We start from the raw sequence: 18,776 nt of genomic DNA, 5'->3' as shown, positions 1-18,776 counted from the left end.
GCTGGGACTATAGGTGCATGCCACCACACCTGGCTAATTTTTGTATTTTTAGCAGAGACACGGTTTCACCATGTTGGCCACACTAGTCTAGAATTCCTGTACTTGGTCTCTTTTTACTGGAGCTCTGATGCAGCTCTCTAAAAGCTAATACCAAGTCCTTCCTCTTGAGAAAACAAAATAACAAATGCTAATAAGCAGGCAGTCACAGAGATTCTCTCATTTGGTGCTAACCACTGTCTCGTGAAGCAGGTATTATTATTCTCACTTTAGACATGGCAAGATAGAGGTCTCTGGAGACGTAAAGTGACTGCTCCAGCATCACATGGCCCATAGAGGCAAAGCTGGAAGGTAGAGGCCAGGCTTCTGATGCCAGATCTCCTGTCCTGTCCTTTATGACCCTATTACTCCCTGGTTCTGCTCTCCATTCCAAATGTTTGATTATTAGATTTAAAAGGGTCTAACCCAGGTAACGTGAACAGGGAAAGATCAGCTGACAATATCTGATTGTTTGTAAAGAATCCACAGCTTATGTTCTATTCGTTCAATAGATGATCACTGAACACCTGCTATGTGCCAGGCCCTATAGTCCTTACTGTCAGAAAGTACAAACTCTAGTATGAAATACAAGTAAATAAACAGAAAACTATAGTATAGTGTTCTAAGTACACTGATGGCTATACAGGAATTATGGGCATATAGAAGGGGGCTGATTTGTTGAATGAATGAATCAAGAAGAAGATTGTGAGATTGTTTCTGTCTGCACCACTGCTGCCCTTTCAAAGGCACATCTATTTTTTTTTTTTTTTTAACATGGTATTCTGTGTTCTAGGCACTTGGCCTGGCCCTGGTGATACAGCTGGGGGGCGGGGGAGGGGAAAGGGTAAGTTCCTAAATAGTTAAAGACAGGGTAATCTTCCAGACGTTAATAGAAGATCTATACAGGAACAGAATGTTCTGCCTCTGGCAGTCAGAGAAGACTTTAAGAGATGACATTTAGATGATCTTTTATTTATTTCTTGAATTTTTCTGAGCTTGGGTTATTTTAAGGAAATTATAAATACTAGAAACTCAAGAGTTTTGATACGTTACCTGGAGCTGTTCAAGGAGCCATATGGTTCACAAGCTATTTCTGTCCCCATGATTCTGCTGAAACCATTCTAGTCAAGGTCACCAGCCACCTCCGTGTTGCCAAATCAGGGGGTCAAGTCTCAAGCCTCGTCTTCATTTGACTTATTAGTAGCATTTAACACAGTGAGTCATGTGTTCTTTCAAATGCTTTCTTTATGTATTTTCCATGATACTCAACTCTCCTGGTGTTCTTCACATCTTACCAGCTACTCCTTTTTAGTCTTGTTTGCTAATTCTGTCCCATCTCCTTAATCACATAACATTGGCATATTTTAAAGCTCAGTCTTGGACTTTTTTTCTGCACTATCATCATTCATTCTAGCACTGTAGCCTTAAATACCATCCATCAACTGATGTATGTCAAATTTTTACATCTAGCCTTGACTTTTTGCTTGAACTTCAGACTCCTGTATCCACCTGCTAGTCCACATTTCTACTTGCTTGAGTGGTATCTTGAAACGTAACATGTCCAAAATAGAATTCTGGACTCCTGTCCCTGCCTCCTACCTCCAGAATTCTCATTTAAGTTCTCTCCCAACATTCTACATCCCAGCATCCAAAACTCCATTCTTCTAGTTGTTCAGGCTAAAATATTTGGGGTTGTTAACAACTCATCTCTTTTTCCACACCCTACATCTAATCTATTGGTAAATCCTTTTTATTTCACCTTCAAGATATACAGAACTTGATCACTTCCACTTGTCTCTACTTATGTTACCCTGGTCTAGGCCACTGTCATTTCTTGCCTGAACTATTGCAATATCTCCAGTTCTCTGTATTGTAGCCAGAATGATCTTTACTATGCCCAGCTCAAAACAAAATCCAGTCTTCTTTAAACCTCCAAGGCATTGGCCTCTGTTTATATGCTTAACCTCATGTCTCAAGTTAGAGGACTCTAGACCTTTCAAACACTAGGTAAGGCCTAATAGGGGAGATTGAATGACAATCCAGAGTGCAGGAGTGAATGGAGGGGAGAAGGGACTCTTTGGTGACTGCAGACTACTGTTTCGTGAAACATGAAGATAGAGGATGGGAGGGAGTGAAGGCGGTAATGAAAGCAAGACTAAGGGCTGAAGGAGGCTTTTCTTTCTCTAAGAAGTGAAAGACTTGAGTGTCTTTATGAGTCATTGAAAGGAGGCCATAGAAGGGAGAGGCTAATGCTGTCGATCACTGACTTACCAGGGATGCAAGCAAGCCAGTACTGCAAGGAGAGACAGTTAGGGCCCACGTGAGTATGGAGATCATAAGTTGACTGCAGTCGCTGTTGTTTGCTTAGTTGTGTGGCTTATCCTACCACTTCACTCTGTCTTCTGGCCAGCGCCTTCGAGGTGTCTTCAGTCTACCCTTCCCAGCCCTTTTGTTATGCCTGCCCGTCAATCCCTGTTGCCTTCTCCCTTGTTCTGCTCCAGGCTCCTGAACACTGTGGATGTGACATGGGTCCTGAGGGTCACATTGCTTCCTGGATTACTATTCTTCTCTGTCTCCTAATTCTTGTCCTCCTCCCAGGTGCTTTAAACTTATCTACTCCAGGCCAGGCACGGTGGCTCATGCCTGTAATCCCAGCACTTTTGGGAGGCCGAGGTGGGCGGATCACCTGAGGTTGGGAGTTTGAGACAGGCCTAGCTAACATGCTGAAACCCCAGCTCTACTAAAAATACAAAAATTTGCCAGGCGTGGTGGTGCGTGCCTGTAATTCCAGTGACTCGGGAGGCTGAGGCAGGAGAATCGCTTGAACCTAGGAGACAGAGGTTGCAGTGAGCCGAGATCGCACTGCTGCACTCCAGCCTGGGTGACAGAGCGAGACTCCATCTCATAAACATACATACATACATACGTACATACATAAAATAAAATAAACTTATCTACTCCTGTGACATTTGTTTGATGGGGTCAGAGGTTGTGAAACTTTAGAAGCATACATGCTACCTTTAGAATTTAAAAAAATGTATCTACCTGCCAACCGATCCATTATTTACTTAATATCTCTTTGTGAATTGAATCACTTTTGGAAAACTAAAACATACTTAAAAGGGAAACTTTATGTCCTTACCATAAACAAAAGCCACACCACTCGATCTAAGTGGGAGGCCATGGTAAGAAAAGAAATGAAAACAAAACAGTGTTTTTAGATTTGATGCCTACAAAAAGTTATGAGCCTGAGGCCTGCTTTCTTTTATATAGGCGAGTGTTTGGGAGCTATAGTCAGTACTATCAAATTGAGAGTTAGTCTTACCTTAATCAAAAGGAAGAGGATAGAAGAAGATGAACATTCTTGCGTGTCCTCTGAAATCATCTCCATTACCAGGTAGGGTGGCATCCCTGGAAAGAGTGGCCTGGGTGTTTGTGTGCAGGGACGCTTAGCTCAAGGGTTGGCGTGTTGTGCCTTGCTTAATCAATTACAGTTGAATATTGGTTGAAGATCTTCATGTTAAGACCTGGCAGTGGCCTCTTTAAAAGTCTTTTGTGCAGGGCATGGTGGCTTATGCCTATAATCCCAGCACTTTGGGAGGCTGAGGCAGGCGGATTACTTGAGCCTGGGAGGTTGAGATCAGTCTGACCAACATGGTGAAACCCCATCTCTAATAAAAATACAAAAATGAGCTGGGCATGGTGGTGGGCACCTGTAATCCCAGCTACTTGGGAGGCTGAGGCAGGAGAATTGCTTAGACCTGGGAGGCAGAGGTTGCAGTGAGCCGAGATCACATCACTGCACTCCAGCCTGGGTGACAAGAGTGAGACTCTGTTTCAAAAAAAGAAAAAAAAAAGTCTTTTGCCTTCAGACCTTCCCCCTTCCAACCCACCCTGCTCACACTTAGTGGATCTGTCTTCAGACATGCTGCCTCATATTGTCCCTGTGTCCCTGGGGAAACAAATGGCTCCTTGTTGCCTATTTGATTCAGACCCACAACGTTCAATTTGGCAAGCAGTGAATCTACCATTCAAATGTTATGGGCTTCCTGTATTTGCAGCAATATGTTAGATGGTGAGGGGACATAGAAAAAGGAAGAAATACACACCACGGTCCCAGAGTCTAAAAAATGTGTCATCTAGTTGAGGAGATAAAATAGACATGAGTATGTGCACATATTATGGTGCATGTACATGATGAAGGGCTGGTAGTCAGGGAGGGCCTCATGAATCTGCCCATCCCTGGGCTTGGTCATCACGTAGCTCATTTGTGGTGTATGAATCTCATGCTGGCTGGGTTTTTTTTTATTGTGGTAAAATATACAAAGTATAAAAGTTACCATTTTAACCATTTAAAGTCTACAATTCAGTGGCATTTGGTACATTCACAATGCTGTGTAGCTGTCCCCACTATTTCAAGAACATTTTCATCGCTTCGAAGGAATCCTTGTACCTAGTAAGCAGTCACTCCCCATTCTTTGTTCCTCCCAGTCCCTGGCAACCATGAATCTGCCTTCTGTCTGTGAATTTGCCTATTTTGTATATTTCATATACATGGAATCATATAATATGTGCCCTTTTTATCTGACTTTTTTCTCTTAGCATAACGTTTCAAGGTTCATCCACATTGCATGTATCAATACTTTGTTCCCTTTGATGGCAGAATAATATTCCATTGTATGGTTATACCACATTTGTTTAACCATTCATCAGCTGATCGACATTTGGGTTGGTTCCACCTTTTGGCTATTGCAAATAAAGCTTCTATGAATATTTGTATATAAGTTTCTTTCTGTGGATGTATGTTTTCAGTTCTCCTGAGAATATACTGAGGAATGCAACTGCTGGATCATATGATGATTCTTTGTTTAACTTAATGAGGAGCTGCCAGACTGTTTTTCACAGCAGCCACATTAGTGTCATCCTCACCAGCAAGGTGTGAGTTCCAATGTCTCCACATCCTCACCAACATTTATTTTCTATTTAAAAAAAATTATAGTCACCCTAGTGAGTGTGAAGTGTCACATTGTATGTATGCATCTATGTATGTATGTATTTATTTTTAAGACAGGGTCTCACTCTGTCGCCTAGGCTGGAGTGCAGTGTGCGATCATGGCTTCATAGCTCACTACAGCCTCAGCCTCATGAGCTCAAGCGATCTTTTTGCCTTAGCCTCCCGAGTAGCTGGGACTATAGCGTGCCCTACCTCGCCTGGCTAATTTTTGTATTTTTTTTTGTAGAGACAAGATCTCACCATGTTGCTCAGGCTGATCTCCAACTCCTGGACTCAAGTGATCTGCCTGCCTAAGCCTCCCAATGTATTGAGAGTATAGGTGTGAGCCACTGTGTCTGGTTTCACTGTACTTTTGATTTACATTTCCCTAATGACTAATGGCATTGAAGATGTTTTCATGTGCTTATTGGCCATTTGTATATCTTCCTTGGAGAAATGTCTATTCAAGTCCTTTGCCCATTTTTAAATTGAATTGTGTGTGCTTTTGCTGAGTTGTAAGAATTCTTTATTATTCTGTATAATAGACCGTTATAATATATGATTTCCAAATATTTTCTGTCATTCTATGGGTTGGTTGGTTTGTTGGTTTGTCTGTTTTTCTAGAAATGACATCTCACTATATTGCCCAGGATGGTCTTGAACTCCTGGGCTCAAGTGATTCTCCCAGCTCAGCCTCTTAAAGTGTTGCTGGGATGCAGGCTTGAGCCACCTCACCCAGACTTCATTCTGTGGATTTTTTTCATTCTCTTGATAGTATCCTTTGACACACAGACAGTTTTAATTTTGATGAAGTCCAATGTATTTTTCCTTTTGTTGCTTGTGTTTTTGGTGCCATGTATATGAAACCCAGTGCCAAATCCAGAGCCATAATCACTGGCTTCTGTTCTAGGGTTGGGAGCTGTGACTTGCCCAAGCCATGTCCCCAGAGTCTCTCACAACTTAGCACCCAATGGATGCTCACCAGATGTTTGTGAAAGGGATGACTTTGTAGTGGGATATGAGCTGATCCTTGATGGGGAGAGGGGTTCGTGTAGAGGTAGAGCCTGACCAGGGACATGACTTTGAATAGACATTAAGGTACCTTATAGGCTGTAAGATGTAGTCTGATCAAAGACGAGGGTACATATGAACAAATTGTGAAAATCTGGGGGACAGGTAGCTGAGTGAGGACTTCAACAGTGGCAAGGGCTTTTTCCATGTGAATATGGAAACCTAGATCCATGGAGAAAACTTTGAATAGTGGAGAGAGCTCCTCAGGGGAAGGAAGGCTGGTTGTGACTTCATCTTTATACCATACTCTCTAGAATGGGGCCTGGCCAGTATTAGGCCTTAGTAAATATTCCAGTGTTCTGATGAAGGAGACTTTTAAGATATTTACATGAGAGGCTTTTCATGATATAGTCCTCCTATATATTCTACTCTAACTCACCCTCCTTCCAAACTTGAACTTGACTTTCTTTTTATTAGATTCGCCCCTCACCCTAGGCACCATCAGCTCAGCAGCAGTATATCGCTTGTAATCCTGCTCAGATCATCCTTGCCTCTCCTCTCTTATGGGGACTCTGGTCAGCCATACACTTACCAGAGCTTAAGGTCGCATGACCTTAGATTCAGATGCAGGCTCCACTGCTTACTGTGTAACATTGGGTGTGCTAGTCTCCCTCTTTCTGCCTTGGTTTCCTCATTGGAAAAATGGCAGTAATAACACTGATGACATAGTTCTGTGAAGGTGAAATAAGATATAAAACCCTTAGTAAAGCATCCATTTCCTAGTAAGTGGTCAAAAATGGTAGCTATACTGTTTTCTAGTTTTCTGTATTTGGCTGTTCTGTTGCTATAAAGAAATACATAAGGCTGGGTAATTTATTTAAAAAAGAGGTTTAATTGGCTCATAGTTCTACAGGCTGTACAAGAAGTGTGGTATTGGCATCTGCTTCTGATGAGGGTCTCAGAAAGCTTCCAATCGGTGGAAGGCAAAGGGAGAGCCAGTGTATCACCTGGTGAGAGTGGGGGCAAGAGAGAGAACGGGCAGGTCCCAGACTCTTTTAAACAACCAGATCTCATGTGAACTAACTGAGCGACAACTCATTTATCACTAAGGGGATGGTGTGAAACCATTCATGAGAGATCTGCCCCCACGCTCCAGTCACCTCCTACCAGGCCCCACCTCCAACATTGAGAATCCCATTTCAACATGAGATGTGGAGAGGACAAACATCCAAACCATATCATTGTATATATCTAAATCTTGCTTCCTCTGCAAGATTGTGGTTTTTTTTTTTTTTTTACTTCAGGGCAGGGGCTGAGTCTTACGCTTATTTTAACTTGTGTATTTGGCACAAAGCTAGGACTATAGTAAGTACTTAAGAAACATTTGTTGGTTCAAGGTGACTTGTGATTACTCGGAGTTACCTGCTTTAGGAGACAGTATATCATTATAAAATTATATATTATTCCACCACTCATTTTCTCAAACCCAACTTTTGCTTTGTTCTGTGGGGATCTGGGACTCACTTGTGGTAATCTGATTGTATGTGTGAGCAAGTGTGTGTGTGTGTGTGTGTGTGTGAGAGAGAGAGAGAGACAGAGAGAAAGAGAGAGAGAAAGAAAGAGAGACAGAGTGGAGGGAATGGTGGAGGTAGTGACAATTGATTCCCTAAGGGGTAGAACCAGCTACAGCTCACCATCTTAACCATTGCATCTGGCTTTCCTCCCCCAGCCCTAGAGTTGGGCTGTTATCTGCCCAGGGCAGCTGTTACGGCCCTGACTCCCCTGGGGAGGGCTGCTCCGGCTTTTCCCATTCTTCCAGGCTGCCTTTACCACAGAAGGAAATGAGGTCTTTTTGACCCTATCAGACTTCCCTGCCAAGGCATCATGTTTTACAAGACGCTATTGCCCTGGCTATATACAGTAGTGGGCAATGTGCTAACATTAAAGAAACAAATTCAGGATACTGGTTACCTCTGGAGAAGGGAGGCAGGGCTATGAGCTCTGAGATAAAGCTTCAGTTATATCTGAAGTGTTTATTTGTTATGCAGGGCTGTGGGGCATATGGGTGTTCATTTATTATCATGAATATTACATAATCTTGAATTTGCTGCTTGTCATTTCTATGCATGTATTATCCATAAATATTACTGTATTTTTTGAGTATTTTCTAGGTTTATGTATGTGTTGTGAAATTTTATGTGTACTTCAGCTACCTATATTTTTGGCCTGACAGTTTTTCAGATTTGTCTATTTGTGTGTGTGTGTGTGTATGTGTGTGTGTTTGAGACAGAATTTTGCTCTTGTTGCCCAGGCTGGAGTGCAATGGCATGATCTCGGCTCACTGCAATCTCCTCCTCCCAGGTTCAAGTGATTCTCCTGCCTCAGTCTCCCAAGTAGTTGGGATTACAGGTGCACATGTAATTTTTTTTGCCACCAAACCTGGCTCATTTTTTGTATTTTTAGTAGAGACAGGGTTTCACCATGTTGCCCAGGCTGGTCTTGAAAGCCTGACCTCAGGTGATCCTCCCGCCTCAGCCTCCCAAAGTGTTGGGATTACACGCATGAGCCACCGTGCCTGGCCTAGATTTGTCTGTTGATACATATAATATTAGACTCTGTATTGATATTCCATTTTATAAAGAGTTGTATCTTTTCTACTATGGGTAGACTTTCAATGGTTCCCTATTTTTCACTTTTGTAAACAGTGCTGTAACAAATAGTCTGATATGTAGTTCCTTGTGCCTAGGACAAGATACTTGTATAGGAGTGGACTGGCTAGGTCATAGGACATATATGCCTCTCTCTTTGCTCATATTTCCACATCTCTCCTTAGAGTGATTGTCCTACTTTACTTTCCCACCAGCAGTGCACAAATGTTGATGTTGGCCACGTCCTTCTCAACAACCCTTGGTAGTTGTATCTGTGTTTCCTCCTCTCTCTCCAGATCACCAGAAAAGGCGGGAGGTAAGGTTTTACAATTAAAGGAGAATGTCAGCTCTGAAGAATTTCCTGTTATATTTACTTTAATGAGGAAAAGATTTTGTTCTCTGTTTTGGTGAAAATAATATTTAGACTTCTGTGAAAAACAGTTACATACACTTTTTATTCTGAAGCAGAGCAGTTTTTTTCTCTTTGTTTTTTTTTCTATTTGCATTCTTGGCAAACAAATAGGAAAGACCAATTAGCAAGCTAATGTTCTAAATATTTACTTGCAGTAAGAGTCATTTTTTTAATGTTTTATATAGCATGGAGCATTAGGTTTGTGTTTACTGATTTTCAATGTTTTGAATTGGTTAAAATGAATTTAAGAATGTGACACAACTTTATGGATAATGATTGATCATAATTATTTGCCCCTTTGCATTTTGTGAGGGGAAAATACATGGTGAGAAAATGTGTTGACATTTTAAAACAGGTTAGAAAAGTCACAAAGAGTAACTTTGGGCCAGGTGCAGTGGCTCACAACTGTACCCAGCACTTTGGGAGGCTGATGCGGGCACATCAGGAGGTCAGGAGATTGAGACCATCCCGGCCAACATGGTGAAACCTCGTCTCTGCTACAAATACAAAAATTGGCCTGGCATGGTGGAGAATCACTTGAACCCAGGAGGCAGAGGTTTCAGTGAGCTGAGATCGTGCCACTGCACTGCAGCCTGGGCGACAGAGTGAGACTCCATTACACACACACACACACACACACACACACACACACACACAGGACTAACTTTGGCTATTTTATGTTGTCTCTTGTGTTCACAGGTAGGGAAGGAGAAGTTTCACAAATCCCAACATTGGGGCTTTTGCAACAATGTTATGATGTTGGTGAGTGAGGAAAAACCTGGAATAGGTGGAGAACCACTTCTGGGACAAAAGATAAAGCCAAAATGTACCATATATCCTCAAGGAGATGGAAGCAATGTACCATCATGGGTAGCTTTTGATAAACAGGTAAGCCACACGACGCTGTGAGAAATGCAGTCTTAGAATTTTACAGATGCTAGTTTTGAGAAAGTAGGAGCCTTCAGTGTAAATATTAAGGCTAGTTCTTTTTCTTTTTGCCTTTTCTACTTATTATTGCCTTTATTTTTAGTGTTTCTCCTCTTGTCTTTATTTGTTTAAACTGACAAACATAATTGTATGTATTTATGGTGTACAACATGATGTTTTGAAATATGTATACACTATGGGATGGCTAAATTGAGCTAATTAACATATGCATTAACTCGTGTGCATCTCATTTTTTTGGTGGTGAAAACACCATCTATTGTCTTACCATTTTCGAGTGTACAACACATTGTTATTAACTATAGTCATTGTGTTATACAATAGATCTCTTAAACATTCCTCCTAAGTGAAATGTATGTTGCTTCTTTTAACTAAGGTTAGTTCTTCTGAAAAGATAAATTCAAGAACAAAAGTATCCTAAACAAAGAAAAATTATTCTTGCTCTGCTCTTTTTTATCAGGCACATTGGTTGCAAATGTTTATCTTTCTTGGCTAATGCTTATTAACCTTTCTCCTTCACTGGACAGGATAATCTGCTCTATAGACACTAAGAGGCTGGTCAGATTGTCACTTTTGCTTTTGAGTTGCCATTGACTAAATAATTGTGTTTGAGTCTGAATGTGGCATTTAATAGGAACAGAAAAATGCCTTCTCTTCTTTTCTCCATACTAATTAGTAATAAGCCATAGTTATGATTCCTCATTGCTAAGGGCTAAAATGTGACATGGCAAGAAAAATAGTCAAAGGAAGCAATGCCATTATTAGAAAAGAGTTGGAATTTTCTAACGTATATGTCTCTACACATAACACACACACATACATATGGACATACTGGAAGTTACAAAAGGAAATGTATTTGAATATTTTAAAAAAGGACTAAGATCAAAGGAACGAAAAGGCAACCAGCTATATGTATATGCTGTGTGTATCAGACAGCCTTGTATCACAGCCCTATGTTCTGTTCTCCAGAAAGAACTAGTTATTAGATTATTTGAGATCCTGTAATTAAAAGATAGTTCAGGACTAGATAAAGAATTCAAACCATAGCACGCTAAGTTTACCAGGTGGTTTTTGGTAGCTTTTAACATGGATTGGTTGGCAGTACTTTGATTCTAATTAAAATGTCCTCAAATTTGGTAGAATTGACACATCCCCATGTCATCTGTGATAGGGTAGATCAATTAGAGTGCACATTTTTTTTTTGAAGCCTAGTTCTGACACTTTTTTTTGGATTATTTTCAGTACCTGGCTCAGTGCTGGACCCACAGCTCAAAAACAATTCCGAGCCGACTGACTTGGGTGGATTATGCATAGTTTTCTATTACTCTCAATCTTATAGGATGTTTACTTTGCAGGAGCCAAAGAAAAGATTCTATTTTTACTTCATGTCAAAAAGAGAGTATTGACAATATTTTAAATTAATCCACTACTGAATAAGTAATGTAGGCCACGATATATTAATATTAAACTATTCTCTTGCATTTAAAGTTGAAAAGTCATTTTATTTCATGTTTTTCTCAATGTTTACTGTGTGCCTTTCAAGCCTATTTTGCAGCCCTTTAATTACTTATAAAATGATATAGAATATTTTGTGAAGCTGGAATAATTTTAGCTTTAGACTACTTGAGAAAATGAAGAGCTTGCTCATTTCAGGTCTAACTAAATACGTCCTAATTCTTTCAGTTATTTTGTTGGTCAACTTCAATTAAATGTTCATTGAGCTTTAAATGAGACACTAAGACTATGAAATATTTACGTGCTCTGATGAGATTGTAAACTGCGGACTAGATCCTGGTTAATACCCTAAGCAAATTATAAAGCACTTTCTACATTAGCAGTTCAACAAAAACAAGTCAACACCTGTTAATCATTTTTCTTAAAAATGAGACATTTTCAACTTGTTGCCAGTTTTTTCAGTAGCTTTTAATCCTAGCAATATATCTCGCATTACACTCTCAAATAATACAAAGTTAAAATAAAGGCGGTCCTTGGGAAATTGTATTAAAATGAATCTTTGTAGTAGATGCTCTTTGTGCCCACCCAGATCCATGCTGGGGTGGTGCTCCCCCACCCCCAGCTGTGACAAATGCTTTGACAAACTGCTTACACCTGTAACCCTCTCTGGAGACTTGCTCTTGGCTGATGGGAGTTGTATCTCTCAGATTTACCTGGGAGGTTACATTGGCCCCTTTCCCCCAACAGGGGCAGCTAATAACTGACTGATTTATCAAGGGTTAAAAAAGGTCAGCTTCCTTGCCTGAAGGAGGGATCATTCTTTGCTGTGATTCAGGCTCCATAGCCCCTCATGCATCAGGCCAAGGCTACACTTGACCTGAGAATGCATCCTTCCTTGCATGGCTCATTTCCCTTTCCTTTGTTGCTTCCCTCACTCCCTTACAGGTTTTTCCCAAGAGTGTGCCCTTAATAAATCACATGCACTAAAATCCCTGTTTCAGGCTCTGCCTCTATGGAACCCAACCTAAGACAACATTCCAGGTTTTAATCCATAATTCTAAAAGCAACCACCAAAATGCCTTGCTCAAGTAGACTATCACGTTATAAGCAGAGAAAATGCCATTTGCAATCACCAAAAAGGGCCGGTATTTGTTACCCCGAATGGCCCCTGTGGCAGACACTTCTAGCTGTTTATCCTTTATGCATTCTACCCTTCTTTCTTATAGGCAGATCAGTTTTACGCAGGCTGGAATTGTGCGCACTTAAACGTGTTACCTCCCAGGCTCCTTGCAGCTAGGGCTGGCCGCAGGACTCACTTTTGGCCAATGATATATGCATTAAGGTTTATTGGGTGGGGCTTCTGGGAATGTTACTATTTTTCTAATGAAAACAGGCTCAGTGGGTATGATTTCCCTGCCCTTTGCCCTCCTTTTGTTTTCCTGTCTGGAACTAGCGTTACCGAACCAAGCTGGGTCCATTTACCTGCATGCAAGGGAAAGCCAAACGTCGAAGTACCAGGTTTTTGCAGCAAGAAGGGTTTATTGAGTTGATTGGCAAGGAGACAGGAGGAAACACTCAAATCTGTCTCTTGGAGCTGGGGGCTGGGTCAAGTTTTATAAGCATAGGTCATAATGAGGTGTGATCTGATTGCATCTGGCAATGAGGTGATGCTGGGAGGCATAATCTGACTGGATCCTGCTGTGGGGTGACACCAGAGTTCGAACTTTTTAGTTCCTTGATCCTGCCATATGGTATCTGCTTCTTAATTCAGTCCCTGTTCCTTGGTCCAAGCACTTAGGTTTCACCTGTGCACACTTGGTTCATCTAGACATGCTCAGGTTGTGTGACCTTCAACCCTGGGGTCCGTGGCAACTGGAAAACAACTCATGATTTTGTTATATAAAAGTTGAACTAGATTAGTCTGGTGTAGTTACACTAGGATGTAATTCCTAGGGCGCAACAGCTATCTTGTGAGCTTGGCAGAGATAAAGGAAACCTAGGTCCTTGTTGGCATCGGGGAGCCACTGTTTAAGGCCCAGGCTGCTTCTCTTTGGACTTGTAGTTATATGAGAAAAATCAAGCCACATTTCAGAGATTCTCAACCTAGCAAGGTATTTGGAAATATGTGGAGGTGTTTTGGGTTGTCACGATGACCAGGAGCTGGGCCGGACTAGGGTAAGGCAAGTGAGGCACTTGCCTTGGGTGCAACATTTAAGGGGTGCCCCCAAACTCAGCAATTCAGCTAGATAATATTTTAGTATAACATTAAAAAAATCAAATTAATGCCAAAAATTCATGAACAAAATGCTATTGGAGCCTGAGGCAAAAGGAAAAACCAGTAATACTGATCCAATCTTCATTAAAAATTTGGCATTTTGATATTTTGTTCCTCTTGGATTTTTTGCATTAATTTTGTTTTGTTTTATTTTTATATTTTGTGATGGAGTATTACTCTGTTGCACAGGCTAGAGCACAGTGGCATGATCTTGGCTCACTGCAACCTCTGCCTCCTAGGTTCAAGCGATTCTCCTGCCTCAGCCTCTTGAGGAGCTGGGACTACAAGCAAACCCCACCATACATGGCTAAGTTTTGTATTTTTAGTAGAGATGGGGGTTTCACCATGTTGGCCAGGGTGGTCTCGAACTCATGACCTCAGATAATCCACCTGCCTCGGCCTCCCAAAGCACTGGGATTACAGGCATGAGCCACTGTGCCTGGCTTGCATTAATTTTGACGTTTTAAATTGCCTCACCCTAGGGCCAACCCTGACCAGGAGGTGCTGCTACCATTGAGTATCCAGGGGCCAAGTGTGTATTTTACGTCCTGAGGTGTGGGGAAGGCAACCCCACATTAAGGAAGAATTGCTCTACCTCAAATGCCAATTATGTTTCCATTGAGAAACACAGTGTATGTACTGTTTGCTTAAAACCCCTAGCATTGGGAGAATTTCTAAAAATAGGCAAAAGCATTTTGCTTAATACTGCACCCACCCTTCAAAGACTTCGTTATTTCATTGAATTCATTTAAATAAAAGCAGACTATGATGGGATCAAGACCAAAACAAGACTACTCCATAGTCATAACTGTCTGAACACAGATGGAATGCGAACATTGTCCAAGTCACAAAATGCATCACTCACACCACTCATACTAGTTATTTCCAGTCATCGTCCCAGTACCTCCATGAGTAAGAAGCAAATATAGATGGTTATCCTCACCATATAAATGAAGAATCATTCTCAAGGAGAAGTGGAGCAAGAATCAGGGTCTGAGACTGGGTGTTGGAGGGACTGATTCTGGTTCTGGTCCCGCCATTAACTCTATGTGTGATCGTGGCTTAGTCACTTTACCTTTCTGAGCCTCAGTTTCCTTAACTATAATGCAGGACTTGGCTAGCCGATCTCTACCTAGGCCCTTTTACCTCTAGTAATTTATGTGTAAGACTTGACTAAAGTCAAATTCACCTTGTTTATCCTAGAACTGAGCCCAGACCCTGAATCTCACGGCCTAGGACTCTTTCTAATTACATCAGGCACCCACTACTTCATTATTAATTGAAATTTGGCATTTAGCAGTTTATGCTATGTTATGGTGGCTGTATCAGTTCCATAGTTAGCTGCTTTTATGAAACGTTGGAGTATTTAGAAATACACGAGTGACTGAATGTTTTTATATGACTTTCGTCTGGATGTTAAGCCCCATTTACATAGACTCTACAATTTTGTTCTCATTTTTCATTTGTCAACAGCTCCTAGTTAGCCTAATTTGTTTGCTATTTCACAAATGACTCAATTATAATAAGTGGCAAGATAAAGGTTGATCTCATGGGATATGCATAAATTTTAAAATATTATTTCTTTTTTTCCCATCTATTGTAAACATAATGATTATAATCAAAACTACTGACCACACAATTGGAATTTTAATCACTTACATTAATTGACATTGAGTTTGTAATGAGCTGATTATTTATGTAGCACTGTGTGACTGTATGATTTGAACAATATAAAAATAAATTTTTAAAATATAATTTGGTCCCTTGGGTCATCCTGATTTTATTTTTTAGATTAAACAAGTTAGTTTATTATTCATTTACAGTAAGGGAAAAAACACACCCTAAGCAACTGTGGGATGTCTAATGAAGCAGGTGTTAGAAAAGGCTTATTATAGGATTTGGGCTTGTGTTACCTTAATTGTGGAGAGTGATTAAGGAACCAGGGCTTTTCTCTGGATTGGGTGCTATCAGGAAGCAGGGGTACTTCTACGACTGGGTGTCTTAATAAATCTCATTATAGAGAGAACAGACTAGAGCGAGTCTATATCTGTAATTGGGAGAGAAGCAGCTGTCACTTCTGTGATCCAGGAGAGGGGGATGTTTGACATTTTGTGGCTGGACAAGGTTCATTTTCTGTCTGTTTTTAGATGTGATTATGGAGTGGTCTTGGTTTTGTCTTGATCCATCATGGTCACAGAGTGGTCTTGTCCTATGTTGGTAGTCTCTGAAATTATTCTTGTTCAGCAGGACAATACCAAGGTCCAGCTGTGGGTCCAAGGCCTGCTTGTAGCAGCACCAAGACCAGCTGATAGTGTAGGCTGGCTCCTGGATGTCAGGGGCTGCTTTTCTCTTTCTAACCCAGACCTAGATAGAATTTTTAATTTTCCTGCAGGGGATTAAAGAGTGATCAAGTACATTAGAATTTCACTTGGTTAACAAAGAATAATACATAAATATAGATTCTTGAGGTTTTGCCTAAAGCCAGTTAGGAATGTTATAAAATATAATCAGAATATATAAAAATAAAACACAATTAAGTTTTTTAAAAAACTGGAAAATGTGTTAGATATACATTTAAACCAGACCCAAAATTTCAAATGGAAATCTTTCCATAGGTTTATATAATTTTCAGATTATCTGACTCCTGCTATTAACATGTCATAAAAGACACCAATATGTATAATTATAAGACAGCGTAATTGCAATACATTGCCATTTTAATCCTATGTTTTAAGCTACAGTTACACAGATCTTCAGCTATTTAGCTTTAGAGAAGAAATAAAAAATCTTGCCTGAAATCAACCATGTTATGTCCCAAATTCTCAACTATGCATTCTGAATTTGTCAGAGTAAAACACTTAGTCTTTAAATTAAAGTGATAAAATTTCCAATTTCATTGTATTATGTGGGTTTCTTTAATCTTCTTTTGAAATTCAAAAGGTACTTCATAAAAATAATCCCCAAGTCTGGAATAAATGTTTTTAGAATAAAAAGAATGAAATTCATAAATGAGCATTTTACTAAAGAAGAGAGTTCTTCCCACCCTCTTTTCTAAAACCTAGAATTTAGCTATTTGACAAAATTTTAAGGCCCTTCCCTCAGGCCTAAACTTTTTATCAGTAACTAGGCCTGTGGCTTATTCTGATTAGTCCAAAGTTAAAATTACCTTTTCGAACTTAAACTTTTGTAGATACCACTACACCTCAATTAGAATGGCTATAATTTAAAAAGACTCTTCCTACTAAGTGTTGGTGAGCATGCGGAGAAACTAGAACCTTCATACATTACTGGTAGGAATGTAAAATGGGCTGCCATTTTGAAAGACACTTTGGCAGTTTCTTAAATTAAATAGTTAAACATATACTTGCTGCATAACTCAGTAATTCCACTCCTATCTATCCATCTAGAAGAAATTAAAACATGTTCACACCAAAACCTGTGTGTGACTGTTTATAACATCATTATTCATAGTAGCCAAAAACAGGGAACAACCCAAATGTCTTTTAAGTAATCATGGATAAACAAAATATGGTATATTCACACAATGAAAACTATTCAGCAATAAAAGAAACCTAATGATATATGTTACAACATGGGTGAACCTCAAAAACATTACACTAAATAAAAGTAACCAGACACAGAAGACTTTATATTATATATGATTCCGTATACATGAAATCCTAGAAAAGGCAAATACATAGGAAAAAGCAGATCAGTAGTTGACTAGGGATAAGTTCCTCCTGAAGTTAGTTCGACCTATGCCTCAGAATGAACAAGGAAAGCTGGAGGGTTAGAAGAAAGATGAAGTTGCTTAGGTCAGATCTCTTTCATTGTAATAATTTTCTCACTTATGATTTTTGTAAAGGTGGTGTCACCATAACAAAATACTACAGACTAGGTGGCTTAAACAGAAATTGTTTTTCTCACAGTTCTGGAGGCTGGAAGTCCAAGGTCAAGGTGTTGACAGGGTTGGTTTCTCCTGAGGTCTCTCTCCTTGTCTTACAGATGACTACCCTCTTGCTACCTCATCCTCCGTGCACACTAATTATAGTTATTTTAAACATAAAATCCTTGTCATTTATAAGATTTTAGTTCACAAATTAGAAAGAAACTGATAGTTACTATTTGACTTGTTGACTTAAATTTTAGGCTGATTTACATTTTATTCTGAATTTTTTTTTTTTGGAGATGGAGTTTCACTTTTGTCACCCAGGCTGGAGTGCAATGGCATGGTCTCGGCTCACCGCAATCTCCGCCTCTTGGGCTCAAGTGATTCTCCTGCCTCAGCCTCCTGAGTAGCTGGGATTACAGGTGTCTGCCATCATGCCCAGCTGATTTTTTTTTTTTTGTATTTTTTTTTTTTTTTTAGTAGAGACAGAGTTTCACCATGTTGGCCAGGCTGGTCTCAAATTCCTGACCTCAGGTAATCCACATGCCAAGGCTTCCCAAAGTGCTGGGATTATAGGCATGAGTGACCATGCCTGGCCTGAACTTTTGACCTATAGAAGTCATGGTTATTTAGTTACTCCCCCCCCCCCCCCCCCCCGAATTCAAGCCAGCTGCAAGTTCATTTGAAACATTTAAAAGAATCCTTTACCTTCCTTGATGTTGTATTTGCAGGACTCTGCCCTATGGTAAACTCACTTTTTGTAACACTGATGATGGGTGATAGCACAAACGCTATAGACATATAATCTAGCTGCATTATTAAAAAAAATTTTTTTGAAGTAATTTTGGACTCACAGAAAGTCACAAAAATAGTACAGAGAGTTCCTGAATACCCTTTTCACAGCTTTCCCTGATGATAACATTTTATATAACCATAATACCTTATCAAAACCAGGATTTTACCTTCTGCAACATGGTAAAACAAGAACAAAAATGCAGGACATCAGCATTGACGTTGTGAACTCCAAAGTATCTGTGATGGGTCTCGATCAATTTAGAAAGTTTATTTTGCCAACGTTAAGGACGTGCCTGTGGCACGGCCTGAAGAGGTCC

The 18,776-nt window shown here is 40.1% G+C and overlaps 1 protein-coding gene across 4 annotated transcripts in view; it reads left to right on the top strand.

Moving 5' to 3' along the window:
• The window catches only part of EFHC2 (EF-hand domain containing 2), a 190,539-nt gene that overhangs the window by 22,322 nt on the left and 149,441 nt on the right, over positions 1-18,776 (top strand). For all 4 annotated transcript variants that reach the window (XM_078363733.1, XM_035288340.3, XM_035288341.3 and 1 more), the window contains exon 2: positions 9,800-9,988. In XM_078363733.1, the coding sequence (XP_078219859.1) occupies positions 9,854-9,988 (135 nt within the window). In that variant the 5' untranslated portion in view covers positions 9,800-9,853. The remainder of the gene's footprint in view (positions 1-9,799; positions 9,989-18,776) is intronic.

The sequence above is a fragment of the Callithrix jacchus genome, chromosome X (genome assembly GCF_049354715.1).
Source record: "Callithrix jacchus isolate 240 chromosome X, calJac240_pri, whole genome shotgun sequence".
NCBI classification, from domain to species: Eukaryota; Metazoa; Chordata; class Mammalia; order Primates; family Cebidae; genus Callithrix; species Callithrix jacchus.
This window is presented reverse-complemented; position numbering and strand designations above follow the sequence as displayed.